The 16,694-nt window shown below is 41.2% G+C and overlaps 1 protein-coding gene across 1 annotated transcript in view; it reads right to left on the bottom strand.

The window, feature by feature from the left end:
• Nucleotides 1-1,263: 1,263 nt before the first annotated feature.
• The window catches only part of LOC308092399 (endosome/lysosome-associated apoptosis and autophagy regulator family member 2-like), a 25,564-nt gene continuing 10,133 nt past the window's right edge, over nucleotides 1,264-16,694 (bottom strand). The window contains exons 6-22 of the mRNA XM_080438265.1: nucleotides 15,505-15,604; nucleotides 14,672-14,824; nucleotides 12,575-12,663; nucleotides 12,158-12,338; nucleotides 11,756-11,884; nucleotides 10,625-10,715; nucleotides 9,675-9,777; nucleotides 9,289-9,426; nucleotides 8,523-8,786; nucleotides 6,369-6,542; nucleotides 5,560-5,746; nucleotides 4,458-4,554; nucleotides 4,239-4,340; nucleotides 3,656-3,782; nucleotides 3,296-3,474; nucleotides 2,854-3,025; nucleotides 1,264-2,220 (exon numbers count right to left, since the gene is read on the bottom strand). Of these exons, the coding sequence (XP_080294391.1) occupies nucleotides 2,152-2,220; nucleotides 2,854-3,025; nucleotides 3,296-3,474; nucleotides 3,656-3,782; nucleotides 4,239-4,340; nucleotides 4,458-4,554; nucleotides 5,560-5,746; nucleotides 6,369-6,542; nucleotides 8,523-8,786; nucleotides 9,289-9,426; nucleotides 9,675-9,777; nucleotides 10,625-10,715; nucleotides 11,756-11,884; nucleotides 12,158-12,338; nucleotides 12,575-12,663; nucleotides 14,672-14,824; nucleotides 15,505-15,604 (2,355 nt within the window). The 3' untranslated portion in view covers nucleotides 1,264-2,151. The remainder of the gene's footprint in view (nucleotides 2,221-2,853; nucleotides 3,026-3,295; nucleotides 3,475-3,655; nucleotides 3,783-4,238; nucleotides 4,341-4,457; nucleotides 4,555-5,559; nucleotides 5,747-6,368; nucleotides 6,543-8,522; nucleotides 8,787-9,288; nucleotides 9,427-9,674; nucleotides 9,778-10,624; nucleotides 10,716-11,755; nucleotides 11,885-12,157; nucleotides 12,339-12,574; nucleotides 12,664-14,671; nucleotides 14,825-15,504; nucleotides 15,605-16,694) is intronic.

Below are 16,694 nucleotides of genomic sequence, written 5' to 3'. Positions count from 1 at the left end.
GAGAAGAGTACAACTGGCAACTGGAAACCCGGGGGCCACATGCGGCCCCCACCTTCACTTAATGCGGCCCGCAGGTTAATATTGGAATAATGATATGTTATTGATTTCAGCTGTTACAATTCCAAACATGACCCGCTTTAATTACTTAATTACGTCTATATTAGTAGCTTAATGACTAGTATTACAATTCTATTGTCTTTTTTATGTCCAATGTATTTGTATTTAAGTTCATAAAGTTAACATATATATGTATAACTAAATGCATTTTAAATCAAATACAAATGTTACTTTTCAGGATTCCAATTCAAAAATAACAGATCTACAAGCTCAAAACGCGTCGCAGTGCGACGCGTTTTGAGCTTGTAGATCTGTTATTTTTGCTACTTTTGTGTGACATAGAATGGCCCGACAGTATATGCAATGTGGCCCTCTGGAGTGAGTGTGGAAATATAGTGGCCCTCTCCATCATCAAAGTTGCCCACCCCTGATCTAGGATGCTAGAAGCGTTTCCTAGGGGGTCGTAGGGACGGGGGACTAGAGACGATCGTAGTGGTGGTGTGCCACCCAAATTGGTGTCACCTGGTACTATGCCCAGCTGTTCCCACGGTACAACTCCTTAGGCATTCATTGTTAGATGCTAATGGGTCAATTAAGGACAACACCTTAATAATACATCTGCTTCCAATATTCGGGCTCTTCCCTCCCTACCCCTGCAGTGAACATCACATGGATTAAATGGACAAGTTCTGAGTGAAATATAAGTTGGAAAAACAATTACACCTTTCTGCCATATGATGACCCCCCCCCCAGATAAATTGTCCTCCTCTGCTTTCAGTCCATTATCAGCTCATGCTTTACTTCCACGATGATAGCAATGCTCTTTCACTTTCGCACTTTTATGACTTTGTACTTGACTATGTAATTGGATGACACAAACTTTAGCTCTTTGTGTCAGCCAGGTAGAGATAGACCACGAGAGTGAGAGAAAGGAAGAAATAAACTGTACAGTATTGATGAAATGTTGCTCGCGCATTTGCACTCCACTGAGTATACTGCATGTGTATCAAACACAAGGAAGACGGAGAGAAAGTGTGATGCATACTTAAGATCAGTGTAAGGGGGTTGATCAACATTTCAGGGCTCCTCTTCTGACACGTTAGATGTTTGAGAACATACGGTAGTCTAGTGTCAAGGTCTTTCTAAAAAGAGGAAGAAAGGAACCCCACAGGTCGTCAAAAATGAGTCAATAAGACAGTCTCCCTGTAGACAAATACAATTTATTCTATCTGTTGTTCACGGACAGAGAAAGTCAACAAGACAATCAGCATGACATCTTCATTCACGACTGGGCTGCAAGCACTCCTGTCAACGCGACTGCCAGTACCGACGCCGGTAAATGAACAAGTGAAGATATACTGGCTGTTGTGCATGACCAGGTGATGTTTGCGTATCCGTATTCATCTAGGAAGGGACATTAGAGATACTACAGATGGCCACATGTTTCAACATAGAATTTTGACAATGGCTATGGCAAAAACGCAACGGTTATCCATCTGGAAATATTATTGGACATTACAGTGACTGAAATAAATTAAAAAATAAAAGCAACAGACAAATGAACGAACGGAAACACACGAAACTGGTTCTCTTCTTTTCCTGAGCATTTCCAACGCACTCTCTGACATCAGTTCAAAGTGAGCATGTCACACCATCCGCCCACATGGTACACATTACAGCTTCACACCACCAGCACTTTGAGATGGACTGCTCTCTTGTACCAAGCTTTTAAGGCCACCTGGTGGGGGCAACTTCTCAGAACCCGGTTACAGGTGCATGGTGTACATGTGTTTCTAAACCCCACACACACACACACACACACACACACACACACACACACACACACACACACACACACACACACACACACACACACACACACACACACACACACACACACACACACACACACACACACACACACACACACACACACACACACACACACACACACACACACACACACGTGTGTATTACAGGTTCCAAAGCTCATAAAGGAGGCATTTTATTCTGGGGGGGGGGGCTTTTTACAGTGACAAGTCTCTTTAGGGCTCCGTCTTTACCAGCCCTCTGACTCACTTCCTGTTCACTCTCTTAACTCCACACCAATGCTTTATGATGAGAGGAGTTCAGCTGAACGTTTTCGTAATTCTGTCCATTTCCCTAAGAAAGAAAAACAACAATAATTATTTTACATTGTAGCCATTTCGATGAGGCTCTCGTCCAGAGCGATTCACAAGTACAACCACGGAATAAGCTCAAGAACTAAACATTTGTTCACCAACAGAGTGCCAAAGTCCTAACATCAAAGCCACGCACCCCGGGTCATAAATAATGATCCCAGTCAAAAATACCATTGACTTTTCCCGTCACTTAAAAGAAGAACGTTTTCTTTGGAACACAGTTCGTATACGAAGTGATTCAAAGTCGATTGAATAGTAGTAGTTTAAATGAACTCAAGGGCAGCCATTGTTCCTGTATGATCCTCGGACATCAGATAAACAGAAAAGTGCCCACGTAGGCCAAAACAGGAAGAAGAGCTAAGAGAAGCGATAGAGAGGTTTTATCATTTAATTTCTCATTCAACCTGGGGGTGGATTAGAGGATGTTGAGAAAGGAAAATATGGAAGGAGTGAATCTGATTTGAGGAAGGGGCATAAGTCAGAGAGGATTTGGACCCCCCCAAAAAACTATTCACCGCCCCTTAAAAAATGCATTTCAACTGTACTTGAAGATGACTGTCTGTGAGCAACTGATTCTACCGTTAAATTACAAGGAAGCCGTGACGACTCTCACCTTGGACGCGATGGCTTTGAGTTTTCCCAGCAGCGAAGGCTTGTTGTACACCACCTCGTCCTCCATGTCTCCCTCGTTCTCCTCCCCCTCCATCACGGCACAGCTGTCGGCTCCTGGCATCTCGCACTCCTTGTTGGCGGTCATCACCAGCCTTGAGTACTTATACTGCAACCTGGAGGAACAATAAACCGAAATAATCAATACAATGGAGGGAGAAAACACGGCGTGTGATTGGGCCAAATGCTTATGCATCGAGATGACTGAAATGAGTATTGATAAAAAAGTTTAACTGCCGTGAAGGGGAATTGGAAAGGAAAGGAAGGAAGGCTGTAAGGAATCGAAGAGGTAAGCAAGCAGAAGGGAGTAAGGAGGGAGACCCTCAGTAGTGTGTGGCAGTAAGTGTGTTATAAATAAAAATGCAGTATTATTATTATTATTATACCTCTTGTTCTTCTTCCAGAAGTAGCAGGTGAGGGAGACGAGCAGTACTGCCGTGAAGGCCGCTAGCCCTGCCCCCAGTCGTATCCAGAATTCCATGCTCTCGCACGGCAACACCTTCTTCTCGGGCAAGGGCACCCCTCCCATGCAGTGCTTTGGTTCATTCCACACATACAGCATTTCCTACGGACAGACAAACACACACATAATGAGTACTGATATGTTTATCTGGACACACACACACACAAGCGCACACACACACACACACACACACACACACACACACACACACACACACACACACACACACACACACACACACACACACACACACACACACACACACACACACACACACACACACCTGGAGTCTTCCGTTGCAGGCTCCCTCTATCTTGTGATAGTCCATCTCGGAGCAAGTAGGACACGCCCCTGAGCTCTCCCACAGGAAGTGGAAGGTGCAGCCGTCGCATGTTCCCGCAGGGCACTGACTACAATGGCCAAACACAGATTGTCACAACACAACAGCAGGAAAAATAAAGGCTTAACGTTGTGAAATCAATCCAATCCAGAGGGTTGACCTACAACTCAATTATATTCCCTTGTAACTGTCAAGTTAATCTTACCTTTCAAATGCTGTAAGAAATTACCATGCAAATTGGATACATTACCATCAACTGGGCTAATTCAAATAGACTGCCTGAACGTTAGTGTCACATAAACATGTCAGTGAATGAGTATTACCATCAGGTGATATGGCAGTGGAGGAATTCGCTTTATCAGTGTGAAAACATAGAAACTTGCTGGAATGTTGAGGAAATCTGATGAAATCTGACAACTGAATTTCTTATTTGTTACAGCATATTTTGCAAAAACAATGATAGATGCAAACCTAGCTATTAATATGCATAAAGATAGCACACAAACAGTCATATAAAATTAAATACCTTGGCACTGTGATCTCTCCTTTCATGCTCTTCTCTGGATTGCAACGAAGTGTTACCACTGTGCTTCGCCCTGACTCGCACGATGAGGTCGCCTCCAAGGAACTAAACAGCAGATAAACAGCAAATGTGAGGCAATAGGCTAAAATATTTTCTGGGTATTTTCATGTCAACATACAGTATAATGTTATTAAAGGTGAACATGCAAGATGTCAGCGGTACCGGTAGTAGAAGTTGATATCAGGGACTTTCTTGATGGTCTCCGGGAAAAAGTCTGGTCTGGCCCTGATTGTGTCCAGCGTACTCTCAACTGTTGCCCCTGTTAAAGACATTTATTATAGTAACTCAAAATCGTATACTCAACTTGTTATCTTTCTTCTATGCGTCTGAGAGGAAAGCGCCAACTCAAATCCCTTGCATGCGAACATACTTGGCCAGTAAACAGATTAGAATTCTGAAACTTGAATAGGTCGGTTTTGACTAGACCAACAGGTTAAAGCTAAACCATATTTTATTAACAGAGAGGAAATTGCAACAATGTCTGAACTCCAATAAAGATGGAGGCGTAGCTAGTGCCGTCTATTTCAAATAACTATAGACATTGTCAAGCAGTAGGTGTCCTAACCGACATTAGAATGTCAATTTGGAAGAGTAAGTGCTCCAACCATAGCAGATATACTAAAAATAGCAGATGTACAAGCTCACAGTGCGTCACTTCGTGCCGCGAGCTTGTACATCTGCTATTTTTTAAGTGTGAGAACTACCGATTTAGAAGGCATTTGTATAATCGGCCTCAGGTCTTAAAGGTTCTATGACATTCATTTTCACTTTTTTTTTTTTTTTAAGTTTTTGGGGAGGTTTATGACCTCAATTACACCCCAAAAAAATGAACTTTGAACATTCAGTGGATTTTCTGTGGTCTGGGGTTTTCTGAATAATTAGGCTGAAAAGTAATCTGTGATTGCCCCTTGGAGAGTGAAGTCACAGGCCATTAATCTCGCCCACTCTCCTCCTCGCCCCTCCCCTCCCCTATCCTTTCCTTTGGGGGGGGGGGCGGAGCCTCAACAGCGACACCCGCAGGCAAAGATTTATTTTTTCATTGCAGTTGAAAAGGCTTTAGAAATGTGAGAGAAAAACACCTGCAATGGCTAACTGGAGTGGAATTTTCAGTTAAAACTTTTTATACACGTTTTAAGGACCATGACAAAGACTTTTAACGTGTTGTAAAACTGAATGTCATGAAACCTTTAATGGGTTAAAAGATCAGCCGTCGACCCCAATGCTCAACCTATGTTATGTATGTGATGTTCGCATGCATACTAACCAAGAAATCTGTCCGCTAGGCTGATGGACTGTGAGGAGAGTGCCGTGTGGAAGCCCCGCCCATTAGCTGGGATTATCGTCGATTGACAGATGAATGTCTTCACCGTGTTGGCTCCTTCTCCTTTCTCTCTCTGTCCATCGGTGACGGACAGGTCTGTAACGTTGTCTGTACACACCGCCATGCGGCCCTGACACATAAAACACAGAAAGGTGAAGTGTAGACACGGACAAATAAGGGCTAAACCCTTTAAGACCTGGAACGCATCTGTGTCATTTTTAGATTTGAGCTAAAAAGCATTATTTTTACATTATATATATTTTTTAATGCGAAAATTTTTAACTCAAAACTTTGCTTCTGGGGGTCCCTGGAACAACATATTTTGAGATGGGGGTCCGCAGCCCAATACATATACATTTTGGGGTCTTTGACATGAAAAGGTTTGAGAACCACTGACATAGCAACATAGGTTTTTTCAAAGACATTTTGTAGAATCGGAACCTCAGGTCTTAATGGGTTAACCACTTTAAACCTGCTGTCCCTATTTTGGGCATGTCATTATAGGTTAACGTTTTTTTTTAAAAATCCAAAAAAATCCAAATGTAGTCAATCATAGATCATCTATTTTCACAAAGAAGTATATAGGGCCTAAGAGGTTGTTTGCGCGTGTGTGTGTGTGTGTGTGTGTGTGTGTGTGTGTGTGTGTGTGTGTGTGTGTGTGTGTGTGTGTGTGTGTGTGTGTGTGTGTGTGTGTGTGTGTGTGTGTGTGTGTGTGTGTGTGTGTGTGTGTGTGTGTGTGTCTCTCTCTCTACCTCTCCTCCACACAGGCTGATGTTAAAGTGGTGGAAGTATTTGGTGCCCTTGGAGGTGAAGCTGGGGCCGTTCATCAGTGACCCAACAGAACCCAGGGAGCTCAGGTCAAAATTCAGAGTCACGTTGGCCTCAGTGTGGCTGAAGTGACAGTCACTGTAGCATAAACTGTGCCCCTAAAGAAAAACATATACAAATACCAAAACACACAGCTGTCAAATATAAAACATAGCAGTGACACATTTAAAAGTTACAAATTAAGCTAATATGCCATTACAGTGTAGGAGTAATACTACATGTAACAACATTATTACAAGTAGTATCTTATTGAATGTCCTGTCTTTGTCTGTAACTTTGTGTGGATTGTTGCTGCTGTCTGACCATGTCGCTATTGAGAATGAGACGGTCTCAATGACATTACCTATTTAAATAAAGGTCTCTCAGCATGAATTACTTCTTGTTTAGGTGTGCACCAAAACAATGTCTTTGAATGAAAAACTACAAATTTGCAATAGCAAAAACTAAATAAAAAGTCCCAAAAAAATAAATAACTTAAGGGGCACAACGCAACATTCAGCCACTAGATGTAGCACTTTTCAAATACCTCTGTTATATAAGGTTTGTTGTTCCCCATCACCTGTATAAGGCAGAAAAATAATCTGCAATCATCTAGTCTGCAACATTGTAACATGATGACCGCCTGGATAATGGCTGCTAATGGATATTTTTTATAATAATCATTTGTCTAGTATCATAACTGGCCCAATGTCACGTTCATATAAAATGTCTAACTCTGCCATCATATCCTATTTTAGTGTGCCATCTTGGCATAACTCAAGTTTGCCTACCAATCTTATGATTTTATTAAGTTCGAGGTTGGACGGAACTAATCCTAGTATCAGTTCTCTCCTTTCCTCTAGAGACGGCATGTGTTTTGAGTGGTACAGAGCACAGGCCCTCCGAGGTCACTGATTATCTCTGGAGGAATACAATAACAGCTCATTGGAGTTAACGTGACCATCTATGACAAAGCAACAACACCTCCAGCGACGCCAGCCAGAGCCGAGGTCAACGTGTTGTTTGAGACATTTGGACGCCGTTTGTCCAAGATAAACTGTCACACCATCAGCTTGCCATCTTCTCTCTCAACCTACGAGCGAGGCTCCTCATGGCCAGCTGTCATCGTCAGAGCTGATAACAACTTAATTTGTGTATAACTGTTGTGATCATTGACTGTTTAGGCAGAGAGATATTTTTGCTGTACGGTGCCTCGTGTACTTTCTCTTAATACAATGTCAACTTTTTAATCTGAGAACCAGCCTGTCTGTCTTTGATTTCGTCTCGTCCTTTTTACACTGGGTTTTCAGCTGTTTAAAAACAAATGGTTTTTTTTTTTAAACAAATGATTACCTCACAATCATATGGTTTTATTTCCCATTCTAAGAGCCCTGTGGGTGTATTATCTATTTAGCCTTTAAGCTCAATTCACAGTCAGGGGTGGGTGTAGCTGAGTGGGAAAAGAGGCCGCGTGGGGAACAGAAGGTCCCCGGTTTGGATGACCCCGGTCTTAGTGTCCCTGAGCAAGACACTTAACCCATTCAATCCGGGAACGCATCTCTGTCATTTTAGATTTCCTTGGGTATTCAAAAATAGCAGATATACAAGCTCATAGCGCTATGAGCTTGTAGATCTGCAATTTTTTTGAAAAATCTAGAAAACGTGTCCAAATCTTCTGAATATATATATTTTTAAAGCAAACATTTGTAACTCAAATCTTTGCTTCTGGGGGTCCCTGGAACAAAATATTTTACAAATGTTCGCTTAAAAGAAATAGCAGATCTACAAGCTCATAGCGCGGCACTCGGTGCCGCACTATGAGCTTGTAGATCTGCTATTTTTGAATAGCCAAAGAAATCTAAAATGACAGAGATGCGTTCCCGGATTGAACGGGTTAACCGCTAATTGTCCCCCCGAGCACTGTAATAATAGCGCTCGCTCACTGCTCCTAGTAGCTGTGGGATGGGTAAATGCGATGGACAAATTTCACGCATGTATGTGCAAATATACAGTGACAAAAAAATACCCCAAAGGAGTAGGGACCAAATAATAATAATAATAACAATAATTATAATAATTATTATGAATGCAAAAGGCACCTTGTTACTTTTGCTGGCGGGTCCGCATGGCCTGCACGCCTCAGAGCCCGGGGTGCTTTGAGAGACGAGGTACGTGTTGGGGGGGCACTCCGTGCACTGGCTGGTGTGTGTGTCTATGTAGTGTCCGGGAGGGCAGGGCACACACAGCGAGCTGGAGGGCTGGGTGCTGAGGGCGCAGGCTCTGCACTCCGAGGACACGCCGTCCACGGCGTTGCTCACCGAGATGGAGTAGATGCGCACCACGTCGTTCACATACCGACGTGTCTGTGACCAAGACAGAGAGCGGTACAAATAAGGACTCAGTTATATACGTGTGTGAGTGTGTGTGTGTGTGTGTGTGTGTGTGTGTGTGTGTGTGTATGTGTGTATGTGTGTATGTGTGTGTGTGTGTGTGTGTGTGTGTGTGTGTGTGTGTGTGTTGTATGATATTAGCAAAATTAAAACATACAGCAACGTTGGACAAATATTGATCGGCTGATGCTGAGAAAAGTGTTAATTATAAATAGAATGAAGATGGAACTTGCTTTGCAGTAGCTTCATGCAATGTGGAAATTGCATAAGTCAATACAGCAAGTTGATTATTTTTGTGATTCATTGTGCAGCCCTGGTGCTGTGTGTGTTTGTGTGTGTGTGTGTGTGTGCGCATGCGCTCGTGTGGGTGCTTGTGCTTGTGCTTGTGCTTGTGCTTGTGTGCGTGTGTGCGTGTGCGTGTGTGCGTGTGTGCTTGTGTGTGTGTGCGTGTGTGTGTGTGTGTGCATGTGCTCACATCAGAGGGCTGGTTGGTCCTCTGGAAGGCCCATGTGTATGACACAGAGGCGTTCTTCGTCATGACGTGTGTGTAGAACTGCCTCAACTTCAATCCCTCCCATGATTCCACCACTGTTGTGCTCTTCCGATTTACATCCTAAAAACAGGATGATTATGTCCTTTAGGCAGGTTTGATAAACAATTTGAATCCTATAGCAGTGGTTCTCAACCTGTGGACCGGGGCCCACTGGGGGTGATTTTAAGGAAAATCTAAAAATAATAATTAAGTAAAAAAAAAATAGTTACTGTAGGAACTTGAAGAATACTACATTAGTTCAATTGATCGGAGCCGATAGATTGATTGATCATTACAATAAAATTAAAATAAAATAAACATGCTCTCACCATCATGAAGTAGAGTTCGCAGTCGGCCATGCATATCGTCTCAAATTCAAAGGTGATGCGACCGAACTCCATCCCCGAACTGCTGGACATCGATGTCGGGATCCTGGACGTGAAAAAAGCACAGGCAGTCAGAAGAAAAAGAGAAGAACACAAAGAGCAACAGATAGTTTAGCCACTTTAGATCTGGCGTCCCTATTCTGGGCATTTCAAAATGACTGAAATAGCACATCTCCAATGTGTCGCATTGAACACGTACAACAAAGTATTAAATAGGGTTTAAGAGTTTACAGGTGAATACTAGAGGAAGATTTCAGAGATTAATATTAGAGGAAGACGTTATTTATTTCTGAAATGAATATTGAAAGCAGTCAATGGGCTACACCATATCATTAATATTTTTTACTCTTCCTACTCGCGCTACAGTACATTATAGTGTAAACTTTATATATTTGATATGTAGCCATGTATGTATACTGTAGTGTATTTAGACTGGATTACAGTCTATATACTGTACATATCTTTGGTTGTGCAGATGCCATCTTATTTTGTACTTTTATTTCTATTTTGTAACATATGCAATTATTTTTGTCCACACTGTCAACGGCAACAATCAACCTTAAGGTCCTCATACACCGGAGCGTTTTCTTAAAAAAAATTGTACAATTAATTCGGTCAAAGATATATTTTTCTGAAATGTTGTCTGTGTCATGAGTAAATTGTTTGTAATGTAATTATTTTTCTTTTTTTTTACAAGGTCGGTTTTTCAACTGCAAATAAAAGCATCAACCTGTATGAATGGAGCATCGAATAATATGAATATTTTGATGTAAAATATTCAATGATACATTTTCACATCATTTATTCATCACGCTCCTTTATTGTGACATCAAAAACCTTGAACCATGTACTGTCCATAAGTCAATAGCTAGATGGAAGAGGATGGTGCTCACTTGAAGCCAGGGATGTGGATGTTGAGGATGAGATAGTCGTTATCTGAGCCTCCCGCTCCACTCTGAATATGGTCTCCAGCCACCTCCCAACCTGAGGGAGCCAACAAAACACACTTTACAATACTCTTAAACTTAATTTATACTCTGTCGTACAACGGTGTCTGGTCTGGATAGACATTAGGGCTGGGCGATATGGACAAAATCCAACACCACAATATTTTTTTACAAATAACTCGATATCAATATTGTGACAATAATATGTTATTGTGACGAGAATATACATTTTTGCTTTTAATTGATCAAAACAATTCAAAAGTAGCAGATTTTCAAGCTCACAAAGCATTGCAATGCGATTCGACTTTCACAATTAAAAAAAAGTATAAAATAGGGTGATTAAAACCAGCAAAAGACAACACTTATGTTATGCATGCACTACCGAACTTCTTATGACGTCATTTTGTTCTTATTGACCTATAAGCCTCGCCAAAGAAGGTTTGTATTCGGTTGGAGTATGCTGCAGGCTTCCTCGTCCCCCGGCACAAGACAGAGCGACTCGGTCAGTCCTTTGTGCTGCTGCTAGCCATCATGCTACACAACCAAGCCCACATAGGTTCTATTCTGTTCTTGGAATATGGATCATTCCTCTTGGCTGTCAACCTATTAAAACCGGGAAATCATCTGTGTAACCACTTTAACCATTATTTTTTAGTTTGGCTATTCAAAAACAGCAGATCTACAAGCTCATAGCACATCACTTTGTGCCGCGCTATGAGCTTGTAGCTCTGATATTTTTTGAAAATCTCGTGTGCAAATCTTAGATTTTTGATATATAGATTTTTAAAGCGAACATTTTAACTCAAATATTTGCTTCTGGGGGTCCCTGGAACTAAATGTTTTGAGATGGGGGTCCGCGGCCAAATACTTTTTGGGGTCCTTGACATGAAAAAGTTTGAGAACCACTGATATAGAAACATACTTTTTTTCAGAAAACTGTAAGGATTCTTAGAATTGGTCCCAGGTCTTAATGGGTTAAACCATTGTATTATTATTTGTCATCTTAGTGACAGAGACAAAGACAGACGGAGAGAATAGCTACCCTGCTAGTTCACTGAGGGGCATGACAGTACCTACCATTCATGTTGTCACATTTGGAGTTGCCCACGTTGAAACAGGACGTCTTCATGTTGGCAGGAACGACGTTCCACCATTTATATTCATAACCCAGATTGGGCTCCGTGCCGGCCGGACACCTCTGACACGCTGAGGGATAAACAGGGTGAAGAGTTTGAAATGTCTTTAACCATTCTATTCTTAGTCAAAACTGCCCCAAGTTACACCTGTATTTGGACCACTTTTTTCTTTTTTACCTCTACACCAACTTTCTTCACCAAATATAGCTGATCTACAAGCTCAAACTCCCCAGAATATCTATGCTATTTATGAGTCATTACAGATGAAACAGAAAGAGAAGCAAGATTTGAAAAGAACAGGGGTAAGAGTTAACTAATAGAAAGTAGTAGAAGTTCACTGTACGTTTTATGCCGTCCGAATAGGTCCCAGGCGGGCAAGGTGAGCAGGTGGCCGTGTCGTTGTTATAGAAACCGGGGTTACAGGGGGGGCAAGGCTCACGATCCCCAAGAGGGGGCAGCATTTCAGCTCCAGCTACATCCTCCAGGCAGATCTTAGGCTCGATCCACTTATAGATGACCTGAGTCTGCATTCACACAGCAACACAGAGGGGAAAGGATTCAGAGTGAAGTAAGGTACGGCTGGACCAGGATACCAGAGTTGGTTTAGAGTTTAACTTCCACTGATGTTAAAGGCCAGAAAGACTTAAAATCCTAAGTGTTCATTTAACATTGTGTACACTCTCAAAAGTTACACATGGATAAAGGAACACTGAGGATTTTTTTGTGTACATCCATAGAGAGAGTGTTTCCCCCATTTCACCTTGCCGTCACTGTCACAGGCTGTGTGGATCTGGAAATAGTCCTTCCTGGAACATGGAGGTCTGTCCTTACAAACACCTGATCCCTCGGCTGGGGGAGGAAGGACAGGAAAACGAACTTTTATAAAAGGCAGCAGCAGTAACATTGTCATAATAAATAATATAAAAAATAAAGCACTTTGCATTTGTGTTTAAACACAAAAAAGGCATACATTTTTTTTAATATAATTGACTAGCATGCCTAGACTCACAAGTTAGTATTTAAACGCTTCACTTAGCTAGATACTGAATACATTCTCCCAGCTTTCATTGCTAAGAGTGGGAGGAAAAGGATTTTGAGAGTTTAAAAAATAAATTGCCTTGCAAAACCAATTCATATCGAGGTGGTGATATGATTGGTTTCCAAAGCAGCTGGTGTTGGATAGCCTCCAAACGTATCGGTAGTCAGAGATCTCTAAATGTCTGGCAACGCAAGACTAGGCACGCCTACTGCTTTTATCCCTCGAGTCAGCCAGGTTTGTAGCTATTTATTTAGGAAGGTGTCTGAAATTATTTTGATTAAGAAGTTTGCATTTTTGTGTCATAAAGTTTGTATGAGTGTGTGTGTGCTTTTTATGTTAGAATTAAATATATGGGGGGGGGGTCAAGAAGCACATTTATTTAACTTATTCCAAAGCACACCACATTGGGAAAAACACATGTATTAAAAGTGAATAATTATGGGAACTTTAATAAAACATGAGCATATTTTGCAGACAGTAGTTCATTAGTCAAATCCAACTCTCTCAGGCCTTAAGTTCCACTTCCAACTGGAAAGGAAGCCTGTCCTCAGGGACAGGAAGTAATGATCACAAACACTCAAGTTTATCTACCCCTGGTGAAACTAGGACAGCCTCCCCTCTCTCTGTGTGTGTGTGTGTGTGTGTGTGTGTGTGTGTGTGTGTGTGTGTGTGTGTGTGTGTGTGTGTGTGTGTGTGTGTGTGTGTGTGTGTGTGTGTGTGTGTGTGTGTGTGTGTGTGTGCGTGTGTGTGTGTGAATAAAACTGATAATTCCAATGTAAAATACTGCAATGCGGTTCTAGTTGCAACAAAGAGCAAAACAGATTTGGAAATGTTATCATGAGCACCTGTTTAATTAATTTTCTGTAGTTTTACTTCTACTCCACTACATCTCAGAGACAAATATTTTACTTTTACTCTACCAAATGTTTTTGAAAACTAGTTACTAGTTACTTTGTAGATTTTGATTATTATTACAAAACATGCATCACCCACTTCAACCCTAAATACATTTCGGCCATTTGAAAATAGCCGATCTACAAGCGCACAATGCATTGTGATCTTGTAGATCTGCTATCCTCAAAAGATTTTTATACATTTTATACATTTGAAAACTTGTGAAATGGGACATTCTGCATAATGACTACTTTCTACTTTTGGTACTTTAAGTACATTTTGATACCAATACTTTTGTACACACACACAAGTAAATGTTTAATTTCCAGACTTTTACTTGTAACAGAGTATTTTTACAATGCAGTATTGATACTTTTACTTAAAGGTAGGTAAGTGATTTTCTTTGGTTAAAATAAGTGTTAAATAGCTCTATATTATGATAGTACTCATTGTATAGAGTGTCTGATCAGTAACAGGAGTCTCCTTGTCTCTCCAGCTCTTTATAAAACAGAAAATGCATTTTCGTTTCGATTTCATTTCCAATTTTATCCAATAAGGATAGAAAACTCAGTCAGGATACAGATTAAACAAGTGAAATAGGAAGTGATGACACCAAGAAATTAGCTGACAAAATGGGAACTGGAACACTATAAAAATTAAGCTGATAAATGGGTACTCTCTTCTGATTGGCTGAAATATTGTCACCTACCAAAAAAAATATTTTCTGTTTATTAAAGAGCTGGAGAGACAGGGAGGCCCTTGTTACTGAACAAACACTCTATAGCAATGGTTACTATCACAATATAGTGCTTTAACCTTTTAACAAAATACTTTTTGTTTTAACCAAAAAATATCACTTAACCTACCTTTAAGTAACAAATGTGAGTACTTTTTCTACCACCGTGTGTGTGTGTGTGTACCTACGTGCGTAGTGCGTGGTGGTGTTACAGGGTGTGCAGGAGCTGGCTCCGTGGCCAGAGTAGGTGTCTCTGGGGCAGAGATCACAGGAGGAGGAGCCCGGGACGCGGCTAAACGTCCCAGGCTTACACTGGAAACACTCTGACGTGTAGGCCACTCCTGGGAAACACAACACAATATGAGAGCGTGAAGAAAAGGAAAGGAGTGTTTTCTTCCTTTGACAATCTGCATGTCTGCAGATTTTAGGATTACACGGGAAAGACGGCATGAGACTAGGCCTGTCACAATTATAACATCATTATTATTGTTCTTTTTAGATAATCACAATCATTTAGTGCCTAATCGTCATAATAGTAGGAAATAATCATTTCCATGTTATAAATGGTCATTTTCAAGCATTTAAAAAAATAGTGGAAATAGCAGATCTACAAGCTGAAAACGCATCGCATCTGAGCTTCGAGATCGGCTATTTCCACTATTAATGTTTTATTTTTGTATAAAGTAATTACATGTCTGTCATTTGTCATATCTGCCCTGAGCACCTTTTTTTTTTTTTTTCGAAGCCTGTAATTTTTATTCATAATGTTCCAGTGCTCAACGACAGAAACGTAATTAAATCGTTAATCGCAATTATTTGACAATTAATTGTCAATAAATTGTCAAGTAAAATGTCATAATCATGACAGCTCTACATGAGACAGTGATGTAAATGAGCAAGTGGAAGTGAGTTACAATATGTGAGTGAGGTTAGGTACTGTACGTGAGTGAATTCATTCTTTGCCACAGACAAGCGGGAGAAAGTGAAGAGGTGGCAAACAGAGCGGAAAGTGCTCACTGACCTTCTATCTGAACGTTCTTCAGAAGAACTGGCTTCACTACTTTTGTCAACACCGCCCCTGTCCTCCAGTAGAGGATGTTAGTGCCCGACTTCAGGTTCACCTGGAAAACACATGCTTAAATTAGACTTATTTCTGTGTGTGTGTGTGTGTGTGTGTGTGTGTGTGTGTGTGTGTGTGTGTGTGTGTGTGTGTGTGTGTGTGTGTGTGTGTGTGTGTGTGTGTGTGTGTGTGTGTGTGTGTGTGTGTGTGTGTGTGTGTGTGTGTCTGTCACTTTGCTGTAAGCTTTGTTTCAGATGAACTTTTTCCTCATACCTGACCTGGTTAATTGGCAGCTCTCTGTTATTCATTACTAACAGGTTTGTAATGTAATGTGGTTGATATTGCATGATACAATCCCATTGGCACCTTCAACTGTACTAAGTTGAAATAGACACACTTCAATTGAAGTCAAACTGGATGATTCTCATGTGGTGGTGTGGTGTTATCAACTCTTCCACTTTGGTGACATGATGCCCTGGAGTGTTTGTGACTCAAGCCAGGACTGTGGCAAAGTGTAGACTGGGTTGTGTCTGTTAGTTGTCTTGTGAATTGCTACCAATTAATAACTTTGAACATGGCATCCCGATTTTTGGCATAGGCGAAAATATTCAAAACTTTTCAAAATGAGTGAAAATAGCCTATTTCGGCTATTTAGTTTTCCCATACCATTGTATAAAATAGGGTTTAAGTGGTTAAAAACACAGACACTGTGTGCTACCAGCATCACCAAAGACCGTAGCCTTCACCTTCCATCCGGTAAGCACTACAGGAGCACACATGCCAACACCTCCAGACTAATGCACAGCTTCTTCCCCAACTCTGCCTCCAACAACCCCCACCCCCCAACACCAGCTCATGTTCAGCACAACACCCCCAAACCCCTACAATAGCAATTTGGACAACAGTCCTTAGCATTTGCAATGACCATAAAGAACTGTTATCCACCTTCAATCAACTAAATGCTACAGCATTGAACTGTCTCTCTATCCCTAAGCTATCCCTACACCTGACACTAGAGGGTCCCCAAAAACAACCTGGGAAAAGTACAGGGCTAAAAGCTTTAAAGAGACAAGCCAATGTATAATTACTTGCATAAATACATTTAAATTCAGGTCTCTAAGTAATGTGGATGTACAAAACTGAAAGTATTC

The sequence above is a fragment of the Gymnoscopelus braueri genome, assembly GCF_963280865.1.
Source record: "Gymnoscopelus braueri genome assembly, chromosome: 9".
Classification (NCBI taxonomy): domain Eukaryota; kingdom Metazoa; phylum Chordata; class Actinopteri; order Myctophiformes; family Myctophidae; genus Gymnoscopelus; species Gymnoscopelus braueri.
The sequence above is the reverse complement of the archived record's forward strand: the minus strand, read 5'-3'. Positions and strand labels throughout refer to the sequence as shown.